Genomic DNA, 20,959 nt, shown 5'->3' on the forward strand with positions numbered 1-20,959 from the left:
CTCCCAGGGAGAACAAAAGCAGCCCCGCCCCTGACGCCCCCACTTCTGGCTCCCCCCAAACTCGGGCTCCCCTCCCTTCCCAACTCGCGTCCTCCCTCAAAGCGATCCCCAAACTTTCCAAGTGGCCTCTTAGCATCTGCTCAGATGGCCGGGACTCGGGACGCCGGCAGCTGCCCCCAGATCGGGGACCCGCAGAGCCGCGCACCGCCCCCCGAGGCCCGCAGCGTGGGACCCCCGCGCGCTCCCCGCCGAGGCCCGCAGCCCGGCCCGCGCCTACCTGGCCCGGTCACTGCGCCGCCCGCTCCGCGTCCGCCGCCAGAACCGCCCCTTTGCCCGCTGAGCCCCCCTCCGGGCCCCCGACGGCCGGCGTCCGCCTTCCAGCCCCGGATCCGCTGGGTCCTAACGCGAGAGCCGCTGCCCAGGTCGCCGCGCCCTCGGGTCCTCCACCGGCTCCACCGGCTTCTGGGGGGCGAGGGTGGGGGGAGGGTACCTGGGGAGGGGCCGTCCTCGGGTCTGTTCAACACCTAATTGTGCAGGACGCTTTCTCCTTCTCTCCCATCACATCTGGCCCGCAGTCAGTGGTACCCCATTTTACAGAGGGGGAAACCGAGGCTCATAAAGGGGATCCCCCGGAGCCGCTCAGCGGGAAGAAAGCCTTGCGCTCCCCGCGCTTCTCCCAGCTTGGAGGACACCCTCCCTGGCCTGCTTTTGCCCCTGCCTCTGGCTGTGCCTTCTGGGTCGTCTTCATCTCTGGGCTGAGTGGCTTCCATACCCAGCATTTCTTTCAGCCCACGGGCTCCAGCCTGCCAGGCCTGGCCCGCCAATGTCCCCCAAGGCATATAGATTCAACAAGGATCCAAGTCCAAATTCAGGACCCCTGGCCCTCCCCCAGACCTGGCCCTGGAAGGTGTTCTCCTTCCCCCACCATCCTCCTGTTACTCTGGTTTCTACTGACCTCAGCCCCGGCATCCAACACAGCTGCAGACACTAACTCTGCCTCCAAAATACCTTGTGAGTCTGTCCTCTGCCCCCAAAGCGGAGTAAGCCACCGCCATCTCTTGCCTGGACTCTAACAACCTCCAAGTGGGCCCTGCCTTCCCCTGCCCGCCTCAGACCCTGGCCCCTTCTATGGACAGCCGTCCCTCCGTTTCCATGGTACCTAGGGTCAAGGCTAAGCTTCCCCGTGGCCCGAAAGGGCCCTACCCTTTATCCTGGTCTGGCTCTGCCTCCTCCTTCCCTGCTTGGTCCCCCTCCAGCCGCATGACCTTTTGGCCGGCTCTCACCAAACTCCTTTCTCAGCTGCCACAGGGCCTTTGCTCAAGCTCTTCTTCCTCCTGAACACTGTGAGGCCCACCTCCTCCTGGTTGTAGATGGAACCCTCCCTTCCTCAGAGGAGCCTGCCCTTTCTCCCTGTCATGCTTCAGAACCTTCTGTTTTACTGCTCTCAGCTGTCCTGTTGCCCCGTGCCTGGGGGACCTTTTGATGAGCCTGTCCACCACATGAAGACAGGGACAAGTTTGCGCTCACCCTGGGTTTTTGCTGATTAGGCACAGAGCCGGGCTCAGCAGCTCTTCAGTGAACATCTGTGGAATGAATGAATGAATGAATGAAGTCACTTGACTCTCCTGGGAGAGACTGGCGGAGTGGGGGGTGCAGGTCCTCTGCCTCTGGGGCATTCTCGGTCCTGCCTAGTTGTGGGAGCCTAGGCCTGAGGCAGGGGGCTGCAGCCCGGAGGAGGAGATTGGGGTACCCCTTGATTCAGGTCCTCACTCCATCATGCTCCCCACAACTGCCTATTCCTTAGACTCTGAATCTTATTAGACAGGACTAAGTCCAGCAGTCCCCCCTTTTGCTTTCCGCAGTTTCAGTTAGCCATGGAACATCAGGTCTGAAAATATTACATAGAAAATTCCAGAAAGAAACAATGCTAAGTTTTACATTGCACACCATTCTGAGTAGCATGATGAAATCTCAAACTATCTCACTCCATCCAGCTGGACATGAACCCGTCTTTGTCCATGGGGTTCGTGCTGTCCCCCTGTTAGTCACTGAGTAGCTGTCTCGGTTCAGACCCAGTCACCCTTATTTTATTTACTAATCCACCTTCACACAGCTTTTATTATAGCACTAGAAGCCTGGTGCACAAAATTTGTGCAGGGGTGTGGGGGCGTCCTTAGCCTGGCCTGCACCCTCTCACAGTCCGGGAGCCCTCGGGGGATGTCCGACTGACCTAGAGGCGGGAGCCCAGCTTCTGGCTGAGCAGCGCTCCTCCTGTGGGAGCACACTGACCACCAGGGGGCAGTTCCTGCGTTGAACATCTGCCCCTTGGTGGTCAGTGCTCGTCATAGCAACCAGTCATCCTGCTGTTTGGTTGATTTGCATATTAGCCTTTTATTATATAGGATATTGTTACAATTGTCCTTGTTTATTAGTTATGTTCTTAATCTCCCACTGTGCCTAATTTATAAACTTTATCATAGGTATGTCTGGGAAAAAACTGTGTATGTAGGGTTCAGTATTATCCGTGGTTTCGGGCATCCACTAGGGGTCTTGGAACATATCCCCTGTGGATAAGAGGGGACTGCTGTTATGTCCTGTGCATCACTTGTTCCTTGGTGCTGGTTTGTGGAATGAATGAGTATCTGCCACCTTCAGTGTCTATCACCTTTGTCACCCGGAGTGCTATGGTCCCTGGGGGCCACCCCAGCCCTTTGTACCCTCCCTTAGCCCTTCACCCCTAATAGGCGAAATCCCACTTGGGTAGGAGAGGAAATGGCCTGGTAGAAACCCCAACCCCTACTCATCAAAAGGGGGAAATCGAGGCCCCAAGGCTGCCTACTCTCGTGTCCTGGCTTCCAGATCCTCTCTGCTGCTCCCACCCACTCCCCTGGCCCAAAGGGCCTAAGCAGAGGGGGTGGCTTCTCAGGAGGGAGTAGTGGGTGTGTGTGCTCTGGGAGATTTGCTCCCCTTTTTTCTTTTTTTAAAAAATATTATTATTGCCCTGACCGGTTTGGCTCAGCGGAGATAGCGTCGGCCTGCGGACTGAAGGGTCCTGGGTTCGATCGCGGTCAAGGGCATGTACCTTGGTTGCAGGCACAGCCCCAGTGGGGGGTGTGCAGGAGGCAGCTGATCGATGTTTCTCTCTCATCGATGCTTCTAACTCTCCATCCTTTCCCTTCCTCTCTGTAAAAAATTCAATAAAATATATTTTAAAAAAATGAAAAGAAACAGGATCATGCATACTTTAAAAAAAAAAAGGTATTTTATTGATTTTAGAGAGGAAGGGAGAGGGAGAGAGATAGAAACATCAATGATGAGAATCATTGACTGGCTGCCTCCTGCACATCCCCCATTGGGGATCGAGCCAGTAACCCGGGCAGGGCATATGCCCTGACTGGGAATCAAACCGTGACCTCCTGTTCGTAGGTCAATGCTCAACCACTGAGCCACACTGGCCAGGCAGATTTGCTCCTTTCCTAATCATCTCACACCAGGTTACACGCTGCACACCAGCAAAGGCACACCACCACTGTGCCTGGCACATGACTGCCCACTAAATGCATGAACTGGCTAAGGGTGGAGGGGGCATTCACACCCAGGCCTCTCAGTGTGTCCTCTGGCCTCCCCTTGAACAGCAAACGCCACCCAACAGTTGCCGGCTGATGACTCCGTGCCCACGGCCGCTCTGTGGATGTGCCTGATATCCCATTACCTTTTCACACCCACCATCCCTTCTCCTCAGTTTGACTCAACATTTACTGAGCTCCTGCTGGGGCAGGGCTGGGGATGATGCCAGGGCTTCCGGTAATGGGGTGGGCAGGGCTTCTGGAGGGCAGGGATCAGCCTTTGCTTCCTGTTCTCCCCTGCCCAGCCCAGATGGGCCCGACCACCGAGTTCCATCCCAGAGTAGGGCTTGGCCACGGCCCCGCCGGTGGGGTGAGGTCAGAAGCACCTAGCCTTCCCGGGAGGACAGTACACATGGTTTGGCAGGGAGATTGGGCTCAGAGCCTGGATTTTCACCGGAGGCAGGAACTGGACCACAAACCCGTCCCAGGAAGTGGGGTGGGGGAGACAGAGGAGCTGCCCTGTGAGATGTCACCGAGGCACTGGCACTCGCCTGAGGCAAGTCCTTTGTCTTTCTGCCCCCGCAGGAAGGTAGGCAGGTTAAGAGTGGATCCTGGAGTCAAAGCCATCTGGCCCCACCTCTGACTTGTGTGACCTCTAAGCCTGTTTCTGTGTCTGTAACATGGGGACATGACAAGGCTACAGGCCTAACAGCACCAGGAACAGCTGCACCCAGAAATATTACTAAAGAAACGGAGGCCCAGAGAGGTGTCTGCTGTGGCCTGAAAAATCAGGGGCACCAGGAGCAGACACGGGCAGGGGCTGCCAGCTGGGCACCTGGCTCAGGTACCAGGTAGGAAACAGGCACTGCCAAGCCAATAAAATAATGACTTTATTTGCTACACTGACAGCGGCTGGGTGGGGCTGGAGGCTGCTGTCTCTACGGGATGTTTGAAGAGGAGGACACAGGTAGCATTTCTCCAGGTGGGGGCAGGGAGGCTGGCTGGGCAGACTTGGGGCAGGAGTGTGACAACCGCCAACCTCGGGGCTGCAGTAGTGGTCGTGGGGTCTGCAGAGGGGGCCGTCGGTGGCTCAGAGGCAGGGGTCAGAGTCCAGTGGGCCGGACGGGGCGCACTACCTCCCAGGCCGGGTGGGCGGCGGCCAGGGCTGCTCCGCCAGCTCCCGCTCCAGCTGCTTGAACCGCTTCTTGGAGGCCCGTTTGGGCCGCAGCCACCGCAGGCAGCCTGGGAGGCACTGGTCCAGCGCACTCTGCAGAGAGAGCAGGGACAGTGCAGGGGGGTGGCCATTTGGGTCCCCCCTACCCAGAGTCCCTCTGACCCAACAGGGGGGGCCCACCTCCAGCATGAAGGCCCCCACGAAGTTGAAGGCGACCAGGCCCAGCAGCAGCAGCTTGAAGCAGGTGTCGGTGATGTCCCTCAGTGCCAGTGGCCCCTGCAGGAGGCTGGGGACCAGGAGGAGGCCCACCAGGATGGAGCCCAAGAGCGCCAGGGCCACCAGGAAGGGCACTGGGGGTGGGGGAGTCTGTTAGGCCAGGGAACCCCCCATAGGCACCAGGGACCCCCCCCCCATAGGCACCAGCCCCCAGCCCCTCCCCTTCCTGTGCCCGCCCCGCCCCGCCCCACCCGCAGCAGCACCGTTGGTGTACAGCGGCCGGCGAAAGGGCGCCCCCTTGGACACGGCTGCAGCCAGGATGAGGTACTGGAAGCTGGACAGAGAGAAGACTACTGTGTTCTCGTAGTTGGGCAGGTTGTCTGGCGCGGGCACTGTCTTGTTCAGAGGCACAAACCTGAGGGTATGGGGACCAGGGGTCAGGGGATGAGCATGCCGAGGACACGGCAGGGTGGGATTTGGGGACGGGCACCCTACTTACCAGGGCTGGGCCACAGCCAGGAAGTAGCCCCCCAGCTGCACGCCGGCCACCAGGGCCACCTGCAGCAGCAGGCTGCTCATCACGGGCACGCTGAGCAGTGCCCCCGGCGGCCGCGCCCGCCCCAGTACCAGTGCCGGCCCCGTGCGGCTCATGAGCACGGCCACCGTGGTGGTGATGACCAGGTCGATGGCCAAGAACTGCACGTCGCCCAGGTTGGTGTTGATCTGTGGGAGGAAGGGCAGAGGAAAGGTAGCTGCTAGTCCCACGGGAGGCACAGCCCTGCCCTTAGGAAGCCCCTCTCCCATCTCTGCTGACTTTGCGAGGCCTGAACTGATGGGCAGGTTCCCCTACTCACAGGGAAGTCCTGGCCTCGGGGAGACTGAGGCCCTGCCTCGTGAAGCACTGGGTTAGGGGAGGGCACGGTTCCTGCCCACAGAAAGCCCCGGGCTTCAGGTGGACATGGGGCAGACCCCAGACACTAAGGACCGGCTGCAGCATGGCTTCCACAGGGGCATGGCCTGTGCTCAGAGAGGAGCCGAGATGCCCCTGATGGGGAAACACGAGAAAGGGCAGGGGCCTGGGCTCTGTCCCACACCCGCCTCCACCTCCTTCCCGGGCCTGGGCTCTGCCTCAGTGTCCCTTGGGGGAGCTCCAGGAGGGCAGAACCACTCTCCAGTTTCCGAGGGCCCACAGGCTCTGTGCTTTCACCCTCGCACACCAGCCTGGCCATTTATCCCAGAACCGGCTGGTCCCCTAACCATTCCCCTGAGCGTCCCTCTCCCTGGGCCTGGCTCGGGGCCTGCTCTCAGGCACGGCTCTGTGAGGGAGCTCTGCAGATGCCCACCGTGTAGAGGATCAGCACGGAGATGAACTGGGTCAGGCTGTACAGGGCCATGTACTTGAAGACGCTGAAGGACGTGTCGAGGGAACAGCGGCCTTCCCTGGGGAGCAGGGTATGGACATTAGGGCGCCTGGGCTGGCTGATGGGCCAGCCCTCGCCACGGGCCCCTGCTCGCCTCACCTGATGACCATGGGCACACACTCGATGCTGGCCATGCTCGAGGTGAAGGGCGAGACCACCGAGGCTTCAGCCTGGGAGAGTGAGATGCCCACGTCTGCTGCCTTCAGGGCCCCACAGTCATTGGCGCCGTCCCCGCACATGCCCACACAGTACCTGACACGGAGGGGTGGGCAGGCTTGGCCTGAATTCATGAGCTGGCTCTGAGCCTGTGAGGTGCCTCCCGGGCTTGCTGGGAGAACACGGGGATGGCTGGGTCCCTACTGCCTGCATGGTGCCTGGTGCATAGTAGGTGCTCAGTAAATGGGTACAATGATGACTTTGGCTTGATAGCCCCAGGAGCCTGCATGGGTTCTCTCTGACCCCTGAGGTGGGAGGCAGGGGCTCCTGGACCAGCATGTGCCCCCTCTCCCTCCCCCATGTGCACTCACTGAAGCTTCTGCAGCTCACACACCAGCTCTGTCTTCTGCTCAGGAGCCATACGGGCAAAGATGGTGCCCTGAACCAGGACCTGGGAGCACAAGGGGGAGGGGGGCTGAGGCAGCCACAGGATGGGGGTGGGGGAGCCAAGAGGAAAGAGCAGTGCAGCGGGAGGTGGGGGGTGGCCAGGGAGGTGGGGGGTGGGGGGAGGGAAAGCCCTACCTTGGGGAGTAGCCTGGGGAAGTGCTTCTTAAGCACAGCAAAGGTGGACCCGCTGAGGGCCAGGTGGCTGGATCGGGGGTCTGGCTCCGCGGTGTAGTTTGCGACCTGGTCAGGATCCTAGGGGCCCAGGAAGCTCAGCTCAGCTCCCCTGCCCCCCCACCCCGATTGCTGGGCGGGTCAGGTGACACAGGGGTGAGGTCACCAGCTGGGTATGCGGCAGGAACTCTGGGCCAACCTCACCTTAGCCCCGTTCACAGCCACCGAGGACTCCACGGGCAGGAGCTCGAGGGAGGCAGGCTGGCCCCGCTCAGGGGCAGTGGCGTGGACGATGACCAGACGCTCCTGAGGGCCCACCATGCCGCAGCTCTGGGCCACAGTGACGGCTGTCTGCAGGTTGTCCCCTGGAGGGCATGGGGCAGGTCAGGGTCCAGTTCTTGCCAGGGGCCACCCTCACTCTCCTGCCACTCGCGGATGGGAACACTGGGGCTGGACAGGTTATCAATGTTCGTGAACCTCGGTTTTCTCGTCTATAGAATTAGGCGTCAAAGGTCTTAGAAACTGGGGGCCTGGGTGTGAGGTCCACACATACTGCTTAGTGCTGTGGGACTTGCTGGGAAGAGCGTGTGGGGGAGGTGACGGGGGGACAGGAGGAAACAGACCCATTGGGCTCCTCCATGCCACCTGGCTAGAATCTTGCTTTTTTTGCTCCATGAAACTGTCACCACCTTTGTCATTTCCCCCATTTCTCAGAGGTGGAAACGACCTTGGAGAGGCCACCCAGCAGGTGAGCCGTGGGGGTGGAGCCCCGGCTGCCCCACACCACCCCTGGGCCCTCTGGGCCTCACCTTCCTCGTCTGTCAGATGGGGTGGCAATGACCAGGTGGGAGGGACACTGTATAAAGATCCATGACATGTGCCCCCGGAAGTGGCACTAGGTATCTGTCTGCCCAGCAGGGGGCAGCCTGCCTCACCGGCCCGCTGGTACCTGTCACCATGACCGTGCGGATGCAGGTCCCCCGCAGAGCCTGGATGACTGATGTGGTCTGTGGCTTCAGCAGATTCCTCATGACCAACAGCCCCAGGAGACTCAGCTCCTGCTCCACCGCGTCCCTGCAGGGTGGGGTCAGAGGTCACGCAGTGAACGAGGCCCCTCCCCCCCTCCCCCAGTTCTGGGCTCTGCCTGCACCAGGCCTCCCTTTGCCCGCGCCTGAGGCTTGGTGTCCAGGGTCCACCTGGTCAGTTGCTGAGCTGCCTCCAGGCTGGGTGGGATGGGCAGCGGCTTGCCAGCGAGGGCCACGACGCGGTAGCCGGTGGCCGTGTAGCTCTGCAGCATCTGGGCGAAGTTGTCGGGCACTGCCAGGCAGAGGCAGAAGTCACTGGGACAAGAAGGGGGATGCAGGGACAGAGGCTGGGTGCCCACCCCATTCTGTGCCAAGGCCGACCAGTGGACCCTTCACCTGTCTTGGGGTCGCAGAGGCCTGCCACCAGCTCAGGGGAGCCTTTGACATAGGCCTCTGGCTGAGCGGCCCCTGGCCACACCACCACCACGTTCATGCGCTGCAGGGATGACGAGAAGGGAAAGCGGCCGAGGATGCTGACGGGCACCGGGGGCTCCTCCTGCAGGTTGGAGAGGCAGCTGAGGGGCTGGCCTGTGGAGCCCTCTCCTCCCACCCCACAGGCACACCCTCAGCTCACCATGCCCTGCAACTGGGGCTCCTGAACGGGAGGTCTCATCACTGCCAACACCTGGGACCCAAATGCCGAGTCTGCAGCCGGCCCCTCCTCCAGGACCTGGGAGGCAGGCAGAGAGGTTGGCATCAGAGGGCCTGGGGCAGCCGATCCTTGGCCCGTGGAGAGAGGCAGCAGGAGAGATTCAGTCAGACTTATGAAAGACTCCCTTAACGTGAGACTGGATAGAACAGAAGAATGTGGGCTTTGGGGTCAGGTGGACCCAAGTGCAAACTCTGGCGTTGCCACTTAAAAGCTGCTGGTGACCTTGGACAAGCTATTGCCAATCTCCCTCAGCCTCAGCTTCCTCCCTGTGAAGCAGCTTTAGGCTTCCTTCCTGGGGCCACAGGGAGGAGTACGTGAAGAGATGGACAACAGCTACAACAGCGTGCTGGCACTTAGTAGGTGCTGGCACATAGTAGGTGCTGAGCACGTGGCCTTGACCATTGTTACCACTGATGATGGCACAACCGAGACCACCCTGGAAGTCCTAGAATGAAGACCAGGTGGGCTTACCTAGGGCCCAGCCACCCTGTTTGGCCTCCTCACCCAGCCAGTAGATTCCACCATCTTGAGGTCCATAGGGTCGCCCACTGGGGTGTCCTGGAGCCGGCTGAGGCCGTGGCAGGTGGCCAGTGCTCGGAGCAGGGGCCCCATGGGCAGGCGGCGGGGCTCTGGGACCAGTGGCAGGAAGGCCTGCCCTTGCAGGGGCACCACACCCATCACATCCAAGCCATCCTCAGTGAGGGTGCCTGTCTGCAGGGGGCAAGGGGGCAGCCCGGTGGTGAGGCCTGGGATGAGCTGTGCCCTGCTGGGTTGGGCGCCCACACCCCAGGCCAGGTGGGTCCCATGGGAGCCCAGGAGCCAGAGCTGGAGCCAGAAGAGGTCCTCTCTCGTCTCTGGGCCTTTGCACATTTGGATCCCTGTGCTGATCGGCCCTCCCCAGCCCCTGCTGTTTCATCAGCATCATTTCCTCCCGGAAGCCTTCCTTAATCCTACGGTTGGGTCAGGTGTCCTGGCTTTGGGCTCCCACCCACAGCCTCTTTGCTACCCCGTCAATTGCTCACTGCAGTACCAGGGAGAAGGTCTGGTCAGTGTAATTGTTGAATGAATGAATGAACAAACGAATGAATAAAAGAATGCCTGCATTTCCTACACTTCCATCGGTTACCTGTCTGGCTCCTCGTCTAGCCTGGGGACTCTGAGAATCTGATCATGCACCACCCTTTCCACTCAAAACTCTCATGGCCCCCCTGCCCCCAGAACAGCATCTCCCCACTGCTCCCGGGGCCCCAAGCACATGGCCTATTCCTCCAAGGAGCCACATTGGTTCCTGCCCAACTGCCCCTACACCCCACCCCTGTCCTGCCACATCTGTGCGGTTCACCCCTCACTGAGGTCACTCAGGGACCTGCTCTTTGACTGCCCTCTCTAAGAGAGTGACCCCCATGTACCACCCATTATGTACCCCATTCACTTCCTTTCTAAAACCCATCACACCGGTGGCTCTCTGTGCTCCCTGGCTCACTTGCTGTGAGGGGAGTAGGTGCGCGCGCGCACACGCGCACATACACACACACACACACGCACACACACATACCCATACCCCTGTCCATCTCTGCGGGTCACTGAGGGGTAGTTCCTGGGGCGCACAGTAGGGCCCTCAGTGGCCTCTCAAACAAAATGATATAAATGATCTTCAGACATTTTGTGTTTCCACCCCCAGGACAGGGCCTGGCATTCAGCAGGCCCCTCGGCCAACGCTGCTGAGTGAAGACTGCAGGTGGGGAGGCCTGGCCCGTGATGCCTGTCTGTGCCCCGCCCACGGCCCCCACCTTGTCGAAGCACACCAGCCGGAGCTTGCCCCCCAGGTTGATGCGCAGCGGGTGGATGCAGAAGATGCCCCGGCTCCGCAGCCGGCTCTGGGCGTAGAGCGTGCACACGGTCATGGCGGCTGGCAGGGCGGGCGGCACCACCACCGTCACCAGGTCCAGAGCCCGGATCACGATCTCGTTCACAGGCACCTGGCAGGGGGCACCGTGAATGCCAAGGGCCGGACTGGATGGGCCCTGGACTCCTACTGGCAGCCCCCACCCAGCCAGCCCCCAGGCTCACCCGGTTTCGGTGGAGGATGAAGATGCTGTAGATGGTGCCGAGGAGAGCTGGGGAGACAGCAAGGGAGGGACTCAGCGGGGTTTAGGCTGGGGCCTTGGGGACCACGGCAGAGTGGGGCACAGGGTACACTCACCCAGGACAGACAGGGCAGCCACAAACTTCATGCTGTGTTTGTAGAACTTGAAGTTGATGGGCCGGGGATGCAAGATGGAGCTCACCAGCCCCCCTTTAGCCGTGCAGAACCCTGTGAGGAGATGGGGAAACTGAGGCAGGGGATGCTGAAGGTCAAGATGGGTTTCCTCAATCCCTACCCATCCCACCTGCAGCGCTGGGGTTGTAGGACATAATGCTCCAGGGTTAAAAGTTACCCAGTTGAGGTCACACATGACAGCCCACAGGCCTTGTCCAGCCCTTGTAGAGTTTAGTAAAAACTCAATTAGTAAGTCCGATCCGGTGACTTTGGGTCTCGTTCCCAGGTGGTGAGAACCTGCTGAAGTTGCACAGTAGTCCCCCCTTATCTGAAAGGGACGTGTTCCAAGACCCCCAGTGGGTGCCTGAAACCGTGACGGTAACGCGCCCTATATATACTGTTTCCTCCGATAGGTACTCACCTTTTCACTTAAAGGCCGCGCTTTACGGCTTCTCTCTGTCGTACCTGAATTGCCAGCATCACTACTCTCGTACTTTGGGGTCATTATTAAGAAAATAAGGGTTTCCTGAACACAAGCACTGTGACACCTCGACACCCAATCTGGTAACCGCGTCGGCGAAGTGACTGCTGGGCGGGTGGAGTACCGGGCATGAATGTGCTGGGCAAAGGGAAGCTTACGTCTCCGGTGGGACAGAGTGGGAGTGTGTGAGATTTATCATGCTACTCAGAACAGCGTGCAACTTAAAACTAAACAACTGTTCATTTCTGGAACTTTCCGCTTACTATTTTCAGGCCGTGGCTGACTGCAGGTAACTGAAACCTGGGGGCTGGGGAAGGGGCTCTTTCCTGCTCGCCACATCCCTCCCGCTCCAGCCAACCCCAAGCAGGGCAGCGGCAGAGATGGGTCCTCCCTGCCCCATGTCCCCTGAATGAAGAGGGTGGTGCACGCACAGGCCTCTCTTCCAGGTGCTGGGCCCGGCACCCTCCCTGCTTCCCTGACTCCTACCTGTTCGGGTCACCACGGCCAGGACGTGGGGTCCTACGAAGGCCCGGGCCTGCAAGACGAGGGTCCCGCAGAAGAGTGTGTGCCGCCGGTGGGTCTCCGGGCCGTAGGGCACTGGCCCCTCGGGCAGGGCCGTCTTCAGCACTGGCACGCTCTCCCCTGCAAGGATGTGGTGTGAGGCCCATGACGGCCTCTGTGCCCGCCCCCCCACCCCAGTCCCGCCAACAAGACCAAGAGTTATGTGGGGAATTGTTTCCCAGCCCCAGGCCTCATGTAACTCTCATGACCACGTGTGAAAAACCACTGCCCCCATTTTACAGAGAGGGCCACTGAGGGCAGAGAGGGCCACGACATAAAGACACAGCGAGACAGTCCCGGAAGGGTGTGTGCAGCCAGTCAGTTACCAGGAACCGTCTCTCGGGGAGTCAGGAGTGTGCGTGTGCACACATACGCGAAGCAGGGGCAGGGGCTGGGGGAGACCGCCTCCTTCCGTGGGAATTCTTTTATAACAAGCTGTGCTATTTTTATCATTCAAACCAATGAAGGTATTGACACGAGGGGGCTTAACCACTGCAGGGCCCCGAGCCCGCTGCCTGGCAGAGCAGCGATCTCTTACTGAGGGCCCGAGGGGTGCGGAATGAGTAATGCTGAAGCCAGGAGGTTGGCAGGAGGGAAAAGAAAACTCAAACTAGAAGTCCTGATGCGAGGCTGCGGGGCTGGTGCAGGGAGGGAAATGCAGGAGCCGGCGGGCCAGGGGTGGGCTGACCTGTCAGAGAGCTCTCGTTGGCCACGCACTCGCCGGCCACCAGCGCGGCGTCGCAGGGCATCAGCCCACCCTCCTCGGGCAGCACCAGGCAGTCTCCGGGCACCAGCTGGCTGGAGTCAACCCATTCCTCCTCTGCAGGCAAGCGGAAGCCTCAGCCTGACCCGGAGGCGGGAAGGGGGAGGCCCCAGCCACCTCCCCCACCTCCCTCCCTTCCCCAGCTCTCACCTCCCCCAGGCCGGCACACGCACACTCGCACGGACAGTTTGACCATGTCCCTCAGGGTCTGGCTTTGCTGTAATCAGGGGGACAAGCAGGGAGTGGATGGGTGGAGCCCCCCTTAGGGACCCATCTGTCCCGCCCTGCCCCACCCACCTCACATCACCCACCTTTCTGGTTTTGTACAGCGAGAGGCAGATGGAGACGGAGGAGATGAGGAAGATGCACAGGGCGTACCAGTAGTAGTGGTCAGCCAGCCACAGCCCGATGCTGAAGGCCTGGAACCCGTAGTAGGGGTTCAGTGCCTGGGGGAGGGGCAGGAGGCAGTGTCAGGCCCGTGGTTCCCAGGGCAGCCCAGCACAGGGAGCAGAGTGCCCTGCAGCGGTCACAGGACCACAGCCAGGCCCTGTCAGTCCATCCAGGCGTCCCTCAGCCCCAGCTTCTTCGCTCTGCACAGGACGTGGGCATGCGCATGCCGGGCCCCTGAGAAGCACTTCGTCTAAGGGTCACACATGTGATGACAATTCCGCCAGGCAGATGCTGCCATCAGCTCCACTTTACAGGTGAGGAAACTGAGGCACAGGAGGCCGAAATCACTGGCCCACCGAGTTCCCAAGTGGCTCTCCAGAGCTCACATCAGACCAGACTCTAAGAACCTCTGCCCTTCACAGGCGTCTGTCCCTGGCTCAGAGGGCTGGGAGGGTAACTATACTCCTAAGCGTCAGGGTCACTGGCTTCCCTTGTCCCTGTGTGACCTTGGCCCTGCCACATCCCCGCTCTGAAGCTCATGTTCCTTATATGTGAGCAGAGTGTCCCCACTCCTAGTCCCTGCTCACGGGGCTGTGGGAGATGAGGAGGTGGCATACGGACAGACCCGGACCTGGGCTCGGCACAGAGCAGGAGCCCAGGCTGTGTGGGTTCACCTTGGCTTCTAGTCCCCAGCCTGGGCCAGAACCTCCCGTTCCTCACCCTGAGCTGACTGGGGTTGGGTCTGAGATGACTCTACGGTGGAGAAGGGGACAGCTAGTCTGGGCCCAGAGAAGGCAAGCCCCTGGCCAAGGTGACACAGCCAGTCCAGGCCAGAGGTGGGACGCAGCCCAGCGACAGCCTACCTCGTCCACCAGCAGCTGCAGATAGGACTTGACCGGTACACTGATCACGTTGGGGCCGTAGATGGCCTTCCTGTAAGAGGAGAAGGGGCAAAGCCATCAGACGAAAGGGGCTGTGGCAGCTGGACCCTCTTGGGGTGAGAGCTCCCCATTTTACAGCTGGGGAAACTGAGGTCCAGAGAAGGCAGGTGACTGGAAGAAGGCAACACGCGGGGTGGGGGCAAGGCGTCCCCAGCTCTCAGGGACCCTGGTTCAGGGCAGCACACACCTCACGGTTTGGTCCTGGAGGCCGAGGCCGGAGCGGGAGTGGTGGATGTCATCACAGGTGCGGCCTTGGTCCAGGAGGCTGGGAAGGTGGGGAGGGGCATTGTGTAGGTGACGGGGCCTGCGCTCTGCACCCCCAGCCCCTTCGGCCCACTTCTGCCACACTAAGCTCCCAGGGAAAGCCAGTCCCTCACTAACCCTGGGCTTAACTTTCTCCTTGGTTCCTCTGATTGGCCCCAAACCCTCTCAGCAAGGAAAGAGAACAATGAGAGATGACGATATTCAATAGTGACAAGAGCAATGATGCCTTGGGTAAGTCACTTAACCTCTCTGTGCCTCAGTTTTCTCATCTGCAACGTGGGAATGGTGATAGCACCACGCTCAGAGGCTGCGGGCGGGTTACAGGAGGTAAGCCTGCCACGTGCTTGGACAGTGCCTGGCACTCACTAAGTGACAAACCCATTGTGATCTTTGCTGCTCTTCGTATGTAGCAGAGGCTGCTGGTGCCCCCCGCCCCCCATGCCCTTGGCATTTACCTCTGCGGATGCAGAAGCTTAGTGCAGACACCTAAGGGCTCTCCCAGCTACAAGGGCTCGCTCTGCCCACAACCAACAGTGGTAGGGAGATGATGGACAGGTACCCAAGCCTCCTCACTCTGGGGGTGAGGACACCCCGAGGTGTGTGCCCTACATGGGCTCAGAGATCCCCAAGTGGACTGGGCTCCAGGTGCCCACAATAACCACTCCCCTGGCAGCCTGCCTGTCCCACCTCACTTCCCAGTGTTTCCTGGGATCACCGTCCAGGCAAACTCTGCACTTGAATCCCGGGCTCAGGGTCTGCTTCTTGGGGCTCAACCCTGATGTGTTGTAAGCTCACATTTATAAAGCGCTTAGGAGGTGGCAGAGCTGGGACCAGACCCCAAACAGATGGTGTGAGTCCAGAGGCTGGGCCGAGCTTTAGATGACACTTAGGAGCCTCACCCTCGAAATAGCCCCGGGAGGCGGGGATTCTCTTCATCCCCTGTTTATAGAGACCCCCAGGCCCAGTGACAGGCCCATGATTTCAGGAGGCCAAGGCACAGAGCTGCGAGGAGCCCAGGCCAGGCCACTTCCTCGGCCCAACGCAGCACCCTGTGGGAGGTGGTGTGAGCCATGCCCCTACCTGACGTGGCAGAAGGCCTGCTGGGTCTCTATCCAGACGTAGCGCTGGCCCCGGAAGAGGTAGAACCGCAGCAGCCGCTGCTGGGGGGAGAGGGGAGAGGCTGGGCTTCAGGCAGCCCCGGAGCAGCGCTCGGTGGGGTGGGGGCAGGGACCAGTGTCACAGGAGAGCGACAAGAGAGGAGGGTAAAGTGGTCAGTCAGCATCCGGATGTTTAGGACAAAACCAAAGGTGCCTGGAGAACATGGAGTCCACCCCGCTGAGTGCGAGCGTGCACACACACACACACACACACACACACACTCTACAGCATCTGAGAGTAAAGCCCGGAGCGGGGCAAGGACTGTCCAGAACCCACCTGTCCACTCACGACCTCTTCACTCCCGTGGAGCTGGGCGGTGTCCTTCCATGCTTCCTCCGGTACTGCCCCCACAGCAGCCTGGCTCCGCCCATCCTCCGCCTGGGTCTGTGGGGGCAGCTCCAGGCTGGGGAGGGTTGGGGGTTACTGTAGAGCTCTGGGAGCTAGCCCACCACCTCCCCATCCCCCCAGAGCCACCCTCTGTCCCTGGGATGGGAGGGTGCCAGAGCCTTTGTGCGTGGGGGCCGGGGAACAGGGGCTTCTGGGAAGGGGTGATGGGCTGCCTTACCTGCCCTCGCTGATGGGCTCAGTCTGCACCCGGACAGTGTAGAGCTGCCACGAACTATCCTGGAACACAGAGGAGTGGACTTAGTCCTGGAAGAGACCTCCCCTCCCCCCAGGTTCCTCCCCACAGCCAGGCAGTCCCCGCTGGAGGAGGCAGGGATCAAGAATATAGATGGCCTCCTCAGGAACCACCCAACCTGCCCCTTCCGCCCACTGCTCAGATGGGAAAGCTGAGGTCCAGAGGGAACAGTCTGCACAAGGTCCCACGGAAAATTAGTGGCCAGGCTGGGATGAACCTGAGCATCCTCCACCCGCCAACCTGACCCAACGCCACCTTCCTCCAGCTCTAGGCTGCCCTGCTTGGCCTCTCACCTCTTTGTCTCTTATTTCGATGACGAGTGTTTCGGCGCGGGCCAGGTTGCACGGCTGGCATCGCAGCCACACCCCCCATGCCGGCTTCCAGCGGAAGAGCAGCAAAGGGATCCCGGCCATCATCCAGACCACGACGTGATAGCCGATAACCCTCCATGGACTCCCGCAGTAGCCGCTGAGCCTCTGTGGGCGCAGGGGAGAGAAGGCCAGGTGGGGGCGGGTGGGGGCTGGAGGAGGAAGCCAGGGGTCTGGGCGGCCTGGTGTTGGTCCCACCTGCCCCCTCTGGCCCACATACCACGGATGAAGCTGAGGAGCTGAGGGGATCGAGAGATGGCTCTATCGTCAGGGTCCCATAACTGGCGGCCGTGCTGCCCACCAGAAGGCTGCTGTCTGTGGACCGAGAGAAAGAGGTCATTTGGGGGCAGGGGGCTCCTCTTCCTCTTATTTCTTTAAACATAACAAGCAGCGCCGTTTTAATAAACTGATGTGGTAGGGACAACAGCTCAAGTCTTCCCGGGCCTGTTATCTGGCCGGTCTGTTGGTTCTCACGCACAGTGTCTTGTTTACTGTGTGTCTGGTGACTTCTGACGGGGGTGGGCCCAGCTTTGGGGGACGCGCCTGGGGAGCACCCTGAGCTTCCACGGCGCTCACACATGCTGCTGCCAGCCTCCTGGGAGCGCTGTGTCCCACTTTCCCGTCTGGTCCCCACCCTGAAGGCAGTGTCGGTTGCTTATCCTTGTTCAAGGCCAGCGCAGGCCTGGCAGCGAGGAGATGTGGGGAAGTCCAGTTTGGACTTACAAAACGTCAGTCCGCCTTTGAGGGCAGCCTCACCCCAAAGGTGGGGTGGGAGTGGGGAGGAGGGACCCAGTCACTGGGGTGGGCGGGAGAGGAGGGTGAGCTGAGCCAGCCCCCGGGACTGTGGTGTCCCAGGCACCTGCCACCGTCACAGTATCACCTCTCAGCTGCTCTGCCCCCAAACCTGGGCGTCCAGCTTTCCCGAGCCACAGCGACCCGTGTGCGTGTGCGAGCTCTACTCCTGGCTCTTTACACAGTTAACACATAACCCTGCCGCGTAAGCGCCATGACTAGCCCCTTTTACAGAAGAAAATGAGGCTCAGAGAGGCTGGGTAACCTGCCCGAGATCACACAAGCACGCGGCAGCGCAGGGACGCAGGCCCAGGTAGGCAGACCCCAGGGTGGGCTCTAATCCGTCTGCTTTACCACCTGGGAACAGCCTGAGGGTTGGGGCCATGTGTCCCATCAGACCAGGCAGTCTGTCTCCTACCCCAGCCCCCACATCTCCTTGCCTTGTGATGGGGATAGTAATTACTACGGTAATAACCATAATAAGAGCAGCCAACATCCATTAAGCACTTCCCAGGTGACAAGAGCTGCTCTAAGCCTCTACACAAATTAACTCATTTAACCCAGCAACACGATGAGGGGGACTCCTTTTTCCCATTATGCAAATGAGGGAGCTGAGGCTCAGAGACACCCCCCTGTCCCCCCCCCCCACCTTAAATGGTGGAGCCAGGAACTCAAGGGTCCAGATCCTGTGCTTTTGGGGTCTATGTGGGCACTTTCAGAGAACAGGGCATACACCCTGCACCTCCTGAAGCCGCTCTCACAGCGATGACTCAGAAACCAAATTAGCCCAAGCCCCACCTACCGCCAATCACTCCTCTGTCCACTCAGGTGACTCAGAAGACAGATGGAAGCCACCAGCTCCAGGAAGACACACACACACACACACACACACACACACACACACACACACACGCCTGTAGCCCTCAACCATCAGGGGCTCTGGCCAGGAGTCTACTCAAGGCTCGAGGGGCCGGAGGCCAGGGACTCTTCTTCCCTGGGGCTCATAGAGACCCTGCCTGGGTCCCCTGGGGTGGTCCCTTCAATCTCTAGGCCTGGCCATGCCCAGCTTGTGAGTGAGGCTCATTGAGGCTTCATTTCCCTCCTTCCCCAGCCCTCAGACAAACGCTGCGGCCCCTCTGCTCTCCGGTGTAACCAGGGGAAACTCAGGCTGCTCCTGGCGTGGGGGGCAGAGGCGCGGACCTTCAGGACAACACAGCCTGTCTGGCAACGCTGGGTTCTCAGGTGCTTGCCATCAACAAGCCACAGCCCTTTGCCTGCCCCACTGCAAAGGGCCGCAGACCCAGTTGCTCCTGGAGTCCTTTCTGTCTTTTGTGCTAGTCCCCCACCAGCCCTGGAGACCAGCTCTCCGAGTGGGCAGGGTGGGTAGTTTCTCATGCCTTACAGCTGTTCTCTGGAGGATTCTGTGGTATAAGGGGAAGAGCACCTCATGTTATAAGGGGCTGACCCAGCCCAGGCCCTGCTCCTAGGGCTTTACATCTGTTAATTCATTTATTCCCATGAAGCAGGTACTCATTTCATCCCTATTTTACAAAGTAGGAAACTAAGGCCCAGAGAGGTGTAGTAAGTGGCCCAAAGGCTACTCAGCCAGGGAGTGGTGGGATTCGGATCTAGGGTCCATGCACTTAAGCAAGGCCTCTCCATCACCGTCGTCATCTCCACAGTAATTGTGCTCCTGGCTCTCTAACAAGCAAGCGTGTTTTTGTTGTTGTTGTTTTTTGCAAGGCAAGTGCCTCAGCCTCTCCGGGCTTCCACTCCCCAAGTCTAGGATCCTAACACCGAAGCAGCTGGCACTGGAGGAAGTGAGCCACCCGGGGTGTCTGGGGTTCCGGAAGCCTGGGCTTGCACATGCCAGGTCGGTGGCTGCTGGCTCCCCTCCAGGGAGGTGTGGCTCTGCGCTGACCCATTTCCCAGGCTTTCCTCCACTTTCCTGTCACACGGCCTGAGCACGCACAGCTGTGCCACTGCTCCCAGTGCCTTAAAACCCTCGGCGGGACAGCTCACCGGCTTGTCTCACAGCTGGAAAGGGCCTGTCCTACTACAAAGTCCTTTCTGCCCATTCCACCCGGATCCGCAAACATCCATCATGACGTCAGGCTTGCACGGGTGTCATCGGCCATCCTGCTCAGCGCGCCTGACACGTGGCTGGGGCTCGGGAACCACTCACTGGATGAATGAACAAATGCCTGCACATCTCACTGCGTAAGAGCATGGACGTGACGTACGAGGCATCACTATGTCCATCTCCTGCCTCAGGCCAGTCAGCTGTGAGGTCCAGAGACGCAAGCCCCTTCTTGAGTGTGTTTTTTAAAAAATATATCTTTATTGATTTCAGAGAGGAAGGGAGAGGGAGAGATAGAAACATCAATGATGAGAATAACTGATCGGCGGCCAGCGAGCCCCCTCTTGAAGGTCCGGCCAGTGACCGTCTTGTGCCACCCTCACTTGCTCCCTCCCCTCCTCCCACATCTATGACACACCCGTCATTGTCTTTTTCCTTGGATGCTCTCCCAGTCAACCGAGGGAAGAAGAAAGGCAGAGAAGCTTGAAGGAGGAAGTCACACCTGTGCAAATCTAGCCTCCTGCCAAGGTCAAGCCCAGGGCACTCTCTCCAATAGGACACAAACACTCTGATGTGCTTATTTATCTATTCACATCTCAGTCTCCCCCGGGATGTCACAGGAAGGGCAGGGAAGTGTCGGATCTCTCCCTCCCACCAGCTCAGAGCAGACACGTGCAGGCTGTGTGGGACAAGAATACTTTCACGAGGATTATATTGCTCTTCTGAATAAAAGCAACTGACCTTCATGCATAACCCTCTGAGGGAGGGAGTATAATCTCCATTTTACAGCTGAAGAAGCAGAGGAACAAAGCTTCGAAGTTCCCTTTTCAGGGCCATACAGCTTGGAAGGGGAGTCGCTGGAAAGAATGGGTCTAAACAAGCACCTTCCTCACAGCCACCCCGTAGTGAAAAGCCTGGATTAGGATCCCCATTTAAAATGAGGCACAAACAGGTTGATTAACATGGCCAAAGCCACACTGCTCAGCGTGGCCTGACTCCACAGCCCTGGGGCAAAGCTGGGGGCAGAACAGAGGGGCTGGAGTCAAAGCTATCGGGCAACTCTAGTTTCCTGCGGAAGCCCGGCTTCCTGCTGGGGATCTCGCAGCAGCCCAGGGAGGCAGCGCTGCATCCTCTGTGTGGTTCCCCTGGGGCCAGACTAGGGGGGTGAGGGACAACCTGCCAATAGCACCCCGATCTTTGGACCGGGAGCTCAGGGGCCATCTTTCTCAGCCTCTCCCCTCCCTCACGCAGGGTGCATTCTAGACTTTGGGGGTGGGGCCTGCGGGGGCAGCTGGGGGAGGAGAGACCTGGAGGAGGGGCCCTGCAGCTGCAGAGGATGCTCAAGCACTGGTGGGCCCTTTGCTGAGGCCTGG

General features: G+C 59.9%; 2 protein-coding genes across 5 annotated transcripts in view; both read right to left on the minus strand.

Annotated features, from left to right (window-relative positions):
• Window positions 1-325, minus strand: part of MFAP2 (microfibril associated protein 2) — a 5,995-nt gene extending 5,670 nt beyond the window's left edge. Inside the window, exon 1 of the mRNA XM_006107312.3 lies at window positions 278-325. The gene's annotated coding sequence lies outside the window, so the exon portion shown is untranslated. The remainder of the gene's footprint in view (window positions 1-277) is intronic.
• Window positions 326-4,438: 4,113 nt separating this feature from the next.
• ATP13A2 (ATPase 13A2) overlaps window positions 4,439-20,959 on the minus strand; it is a 17,389-nt gene continuing 868 nt past the window's right edge. The window contains exons 2-29 of one of the 4 annotated variants that reach the window (XM_006107314.3): window positions 16,935-17,029; window positions 16,640-16,822; window positions 16,272-16,330; window positions 15,983-16,109; window positions 15,629-15,705; window positions 14,472-14,549; window positions 14,207-14,276; window positions 13,265-13,399; window positions 13,104-13,170; window positions 12,879-13,010; window positions 12,116-12,271; window positions 11,092-11,202; window positions 10,959-11,005; window positions 10,679-10,867; window positions 9,393-9,599; window positions 8,811-8,906; window positions 8,573-8,732; window positions 8,348-8,468; window positions 8,101-8,225; window positions 7,356-7,516; window positions 7,116-7,232; window positions 6,905-6,984; window positions 6,477-6,629; window positions 6,300-6,396; window positions 5,456-5,679; window positions 5,220-5,371; window positions 4,921-5,090; window positions 4,439-4,833 (exon numbers count right to left, since the gene is read on the minus strand). In XM_006107314.3, the coding sequence (XP_006107376.1) occupies window positions 4,699-4,833; window positions 4,921-5,090; window positions 5,220-5,371; window positions 5,456-5,679; window positions 6,300-6,396; window positions 6,477-6,629; window positions 6,905-6,984; window positions 7,116-7,232; window positions 7,356-7,516; window positions 8,101-8,225; window positions 8,348-8,468; window positions 8,573-8,732; window positions 8,811-8,906; window positions 9,393-9,599; window positions 10,679-10,867; window positions 10,959-11,005; window positions 11,092-11,202; window positions 12,116-12,271; window positions 12,879-13,010; window positions 13,104-13,170; window positions 13,265-13,399; window positions 14,207-14,276; window positions 14,472-14,549; window positions 15,629-15,705; window positions 15,983-16,109; window positions 16,272-16,330; window positions 16,640-16,822; window positions 16,935-17,029 (3,524 nt within the window). In that variant the 3' untranslated portion in view covers window positions 4,439-4,698. Of the gene's footprint in view, window positions 4,834-4,920; window positions 5,091-5,219; window positions 5,372-5,455; window positions 5,680-6,299; window positions 6,397-6,476; window positions 6,630-6,904; window positions 6,985-7,115; window positions 7,233-7,355; window positions 7,517-8,100; window positions 8,226-8,347; window positions 8,469-8,572; window positions 8,733-8,810; window positions 8,907-9,392; window positions 9,600-10,678; window positions 10,868-10,958; window positions 11,006-11,091; window positions 11,203-12,115; window positions 12,272-12,878; window positions 13,011-13,103; window positions 13,171-13,264; window positions 13,400-14,206; window positions 14,277-14,471; window positions 14,550-15,628; window positions 15,709-15,982; window positions 16,110-16,271; window positions 16,331-16,639; window positions 16,823-16,934; window positions 17,030-20,959 lie in introns of all 4 variants that reach the window. The other 3 variants (XM_006107313.3, XM_023748053.1, XM_006107316.3) reach the window with 3 other exon arrangements.

The sequence above is a fragment of the Myotis lucifugus genome, unplaced genomic scaffold (assembly GCF_000147115.1).
Source record: "Myotis lucifugus unplaced genomic scaffold, Myoluc2.0 scaffold_1099, whole genome shotgun sequence".
NCBI classification, from domain to species: domain Eukaryota; kingdom Metazoa; phylum Chordata; class Mammalia; order Chiroptera; family Vespertilionidae; genus Myotis; species Myotis lucifugus.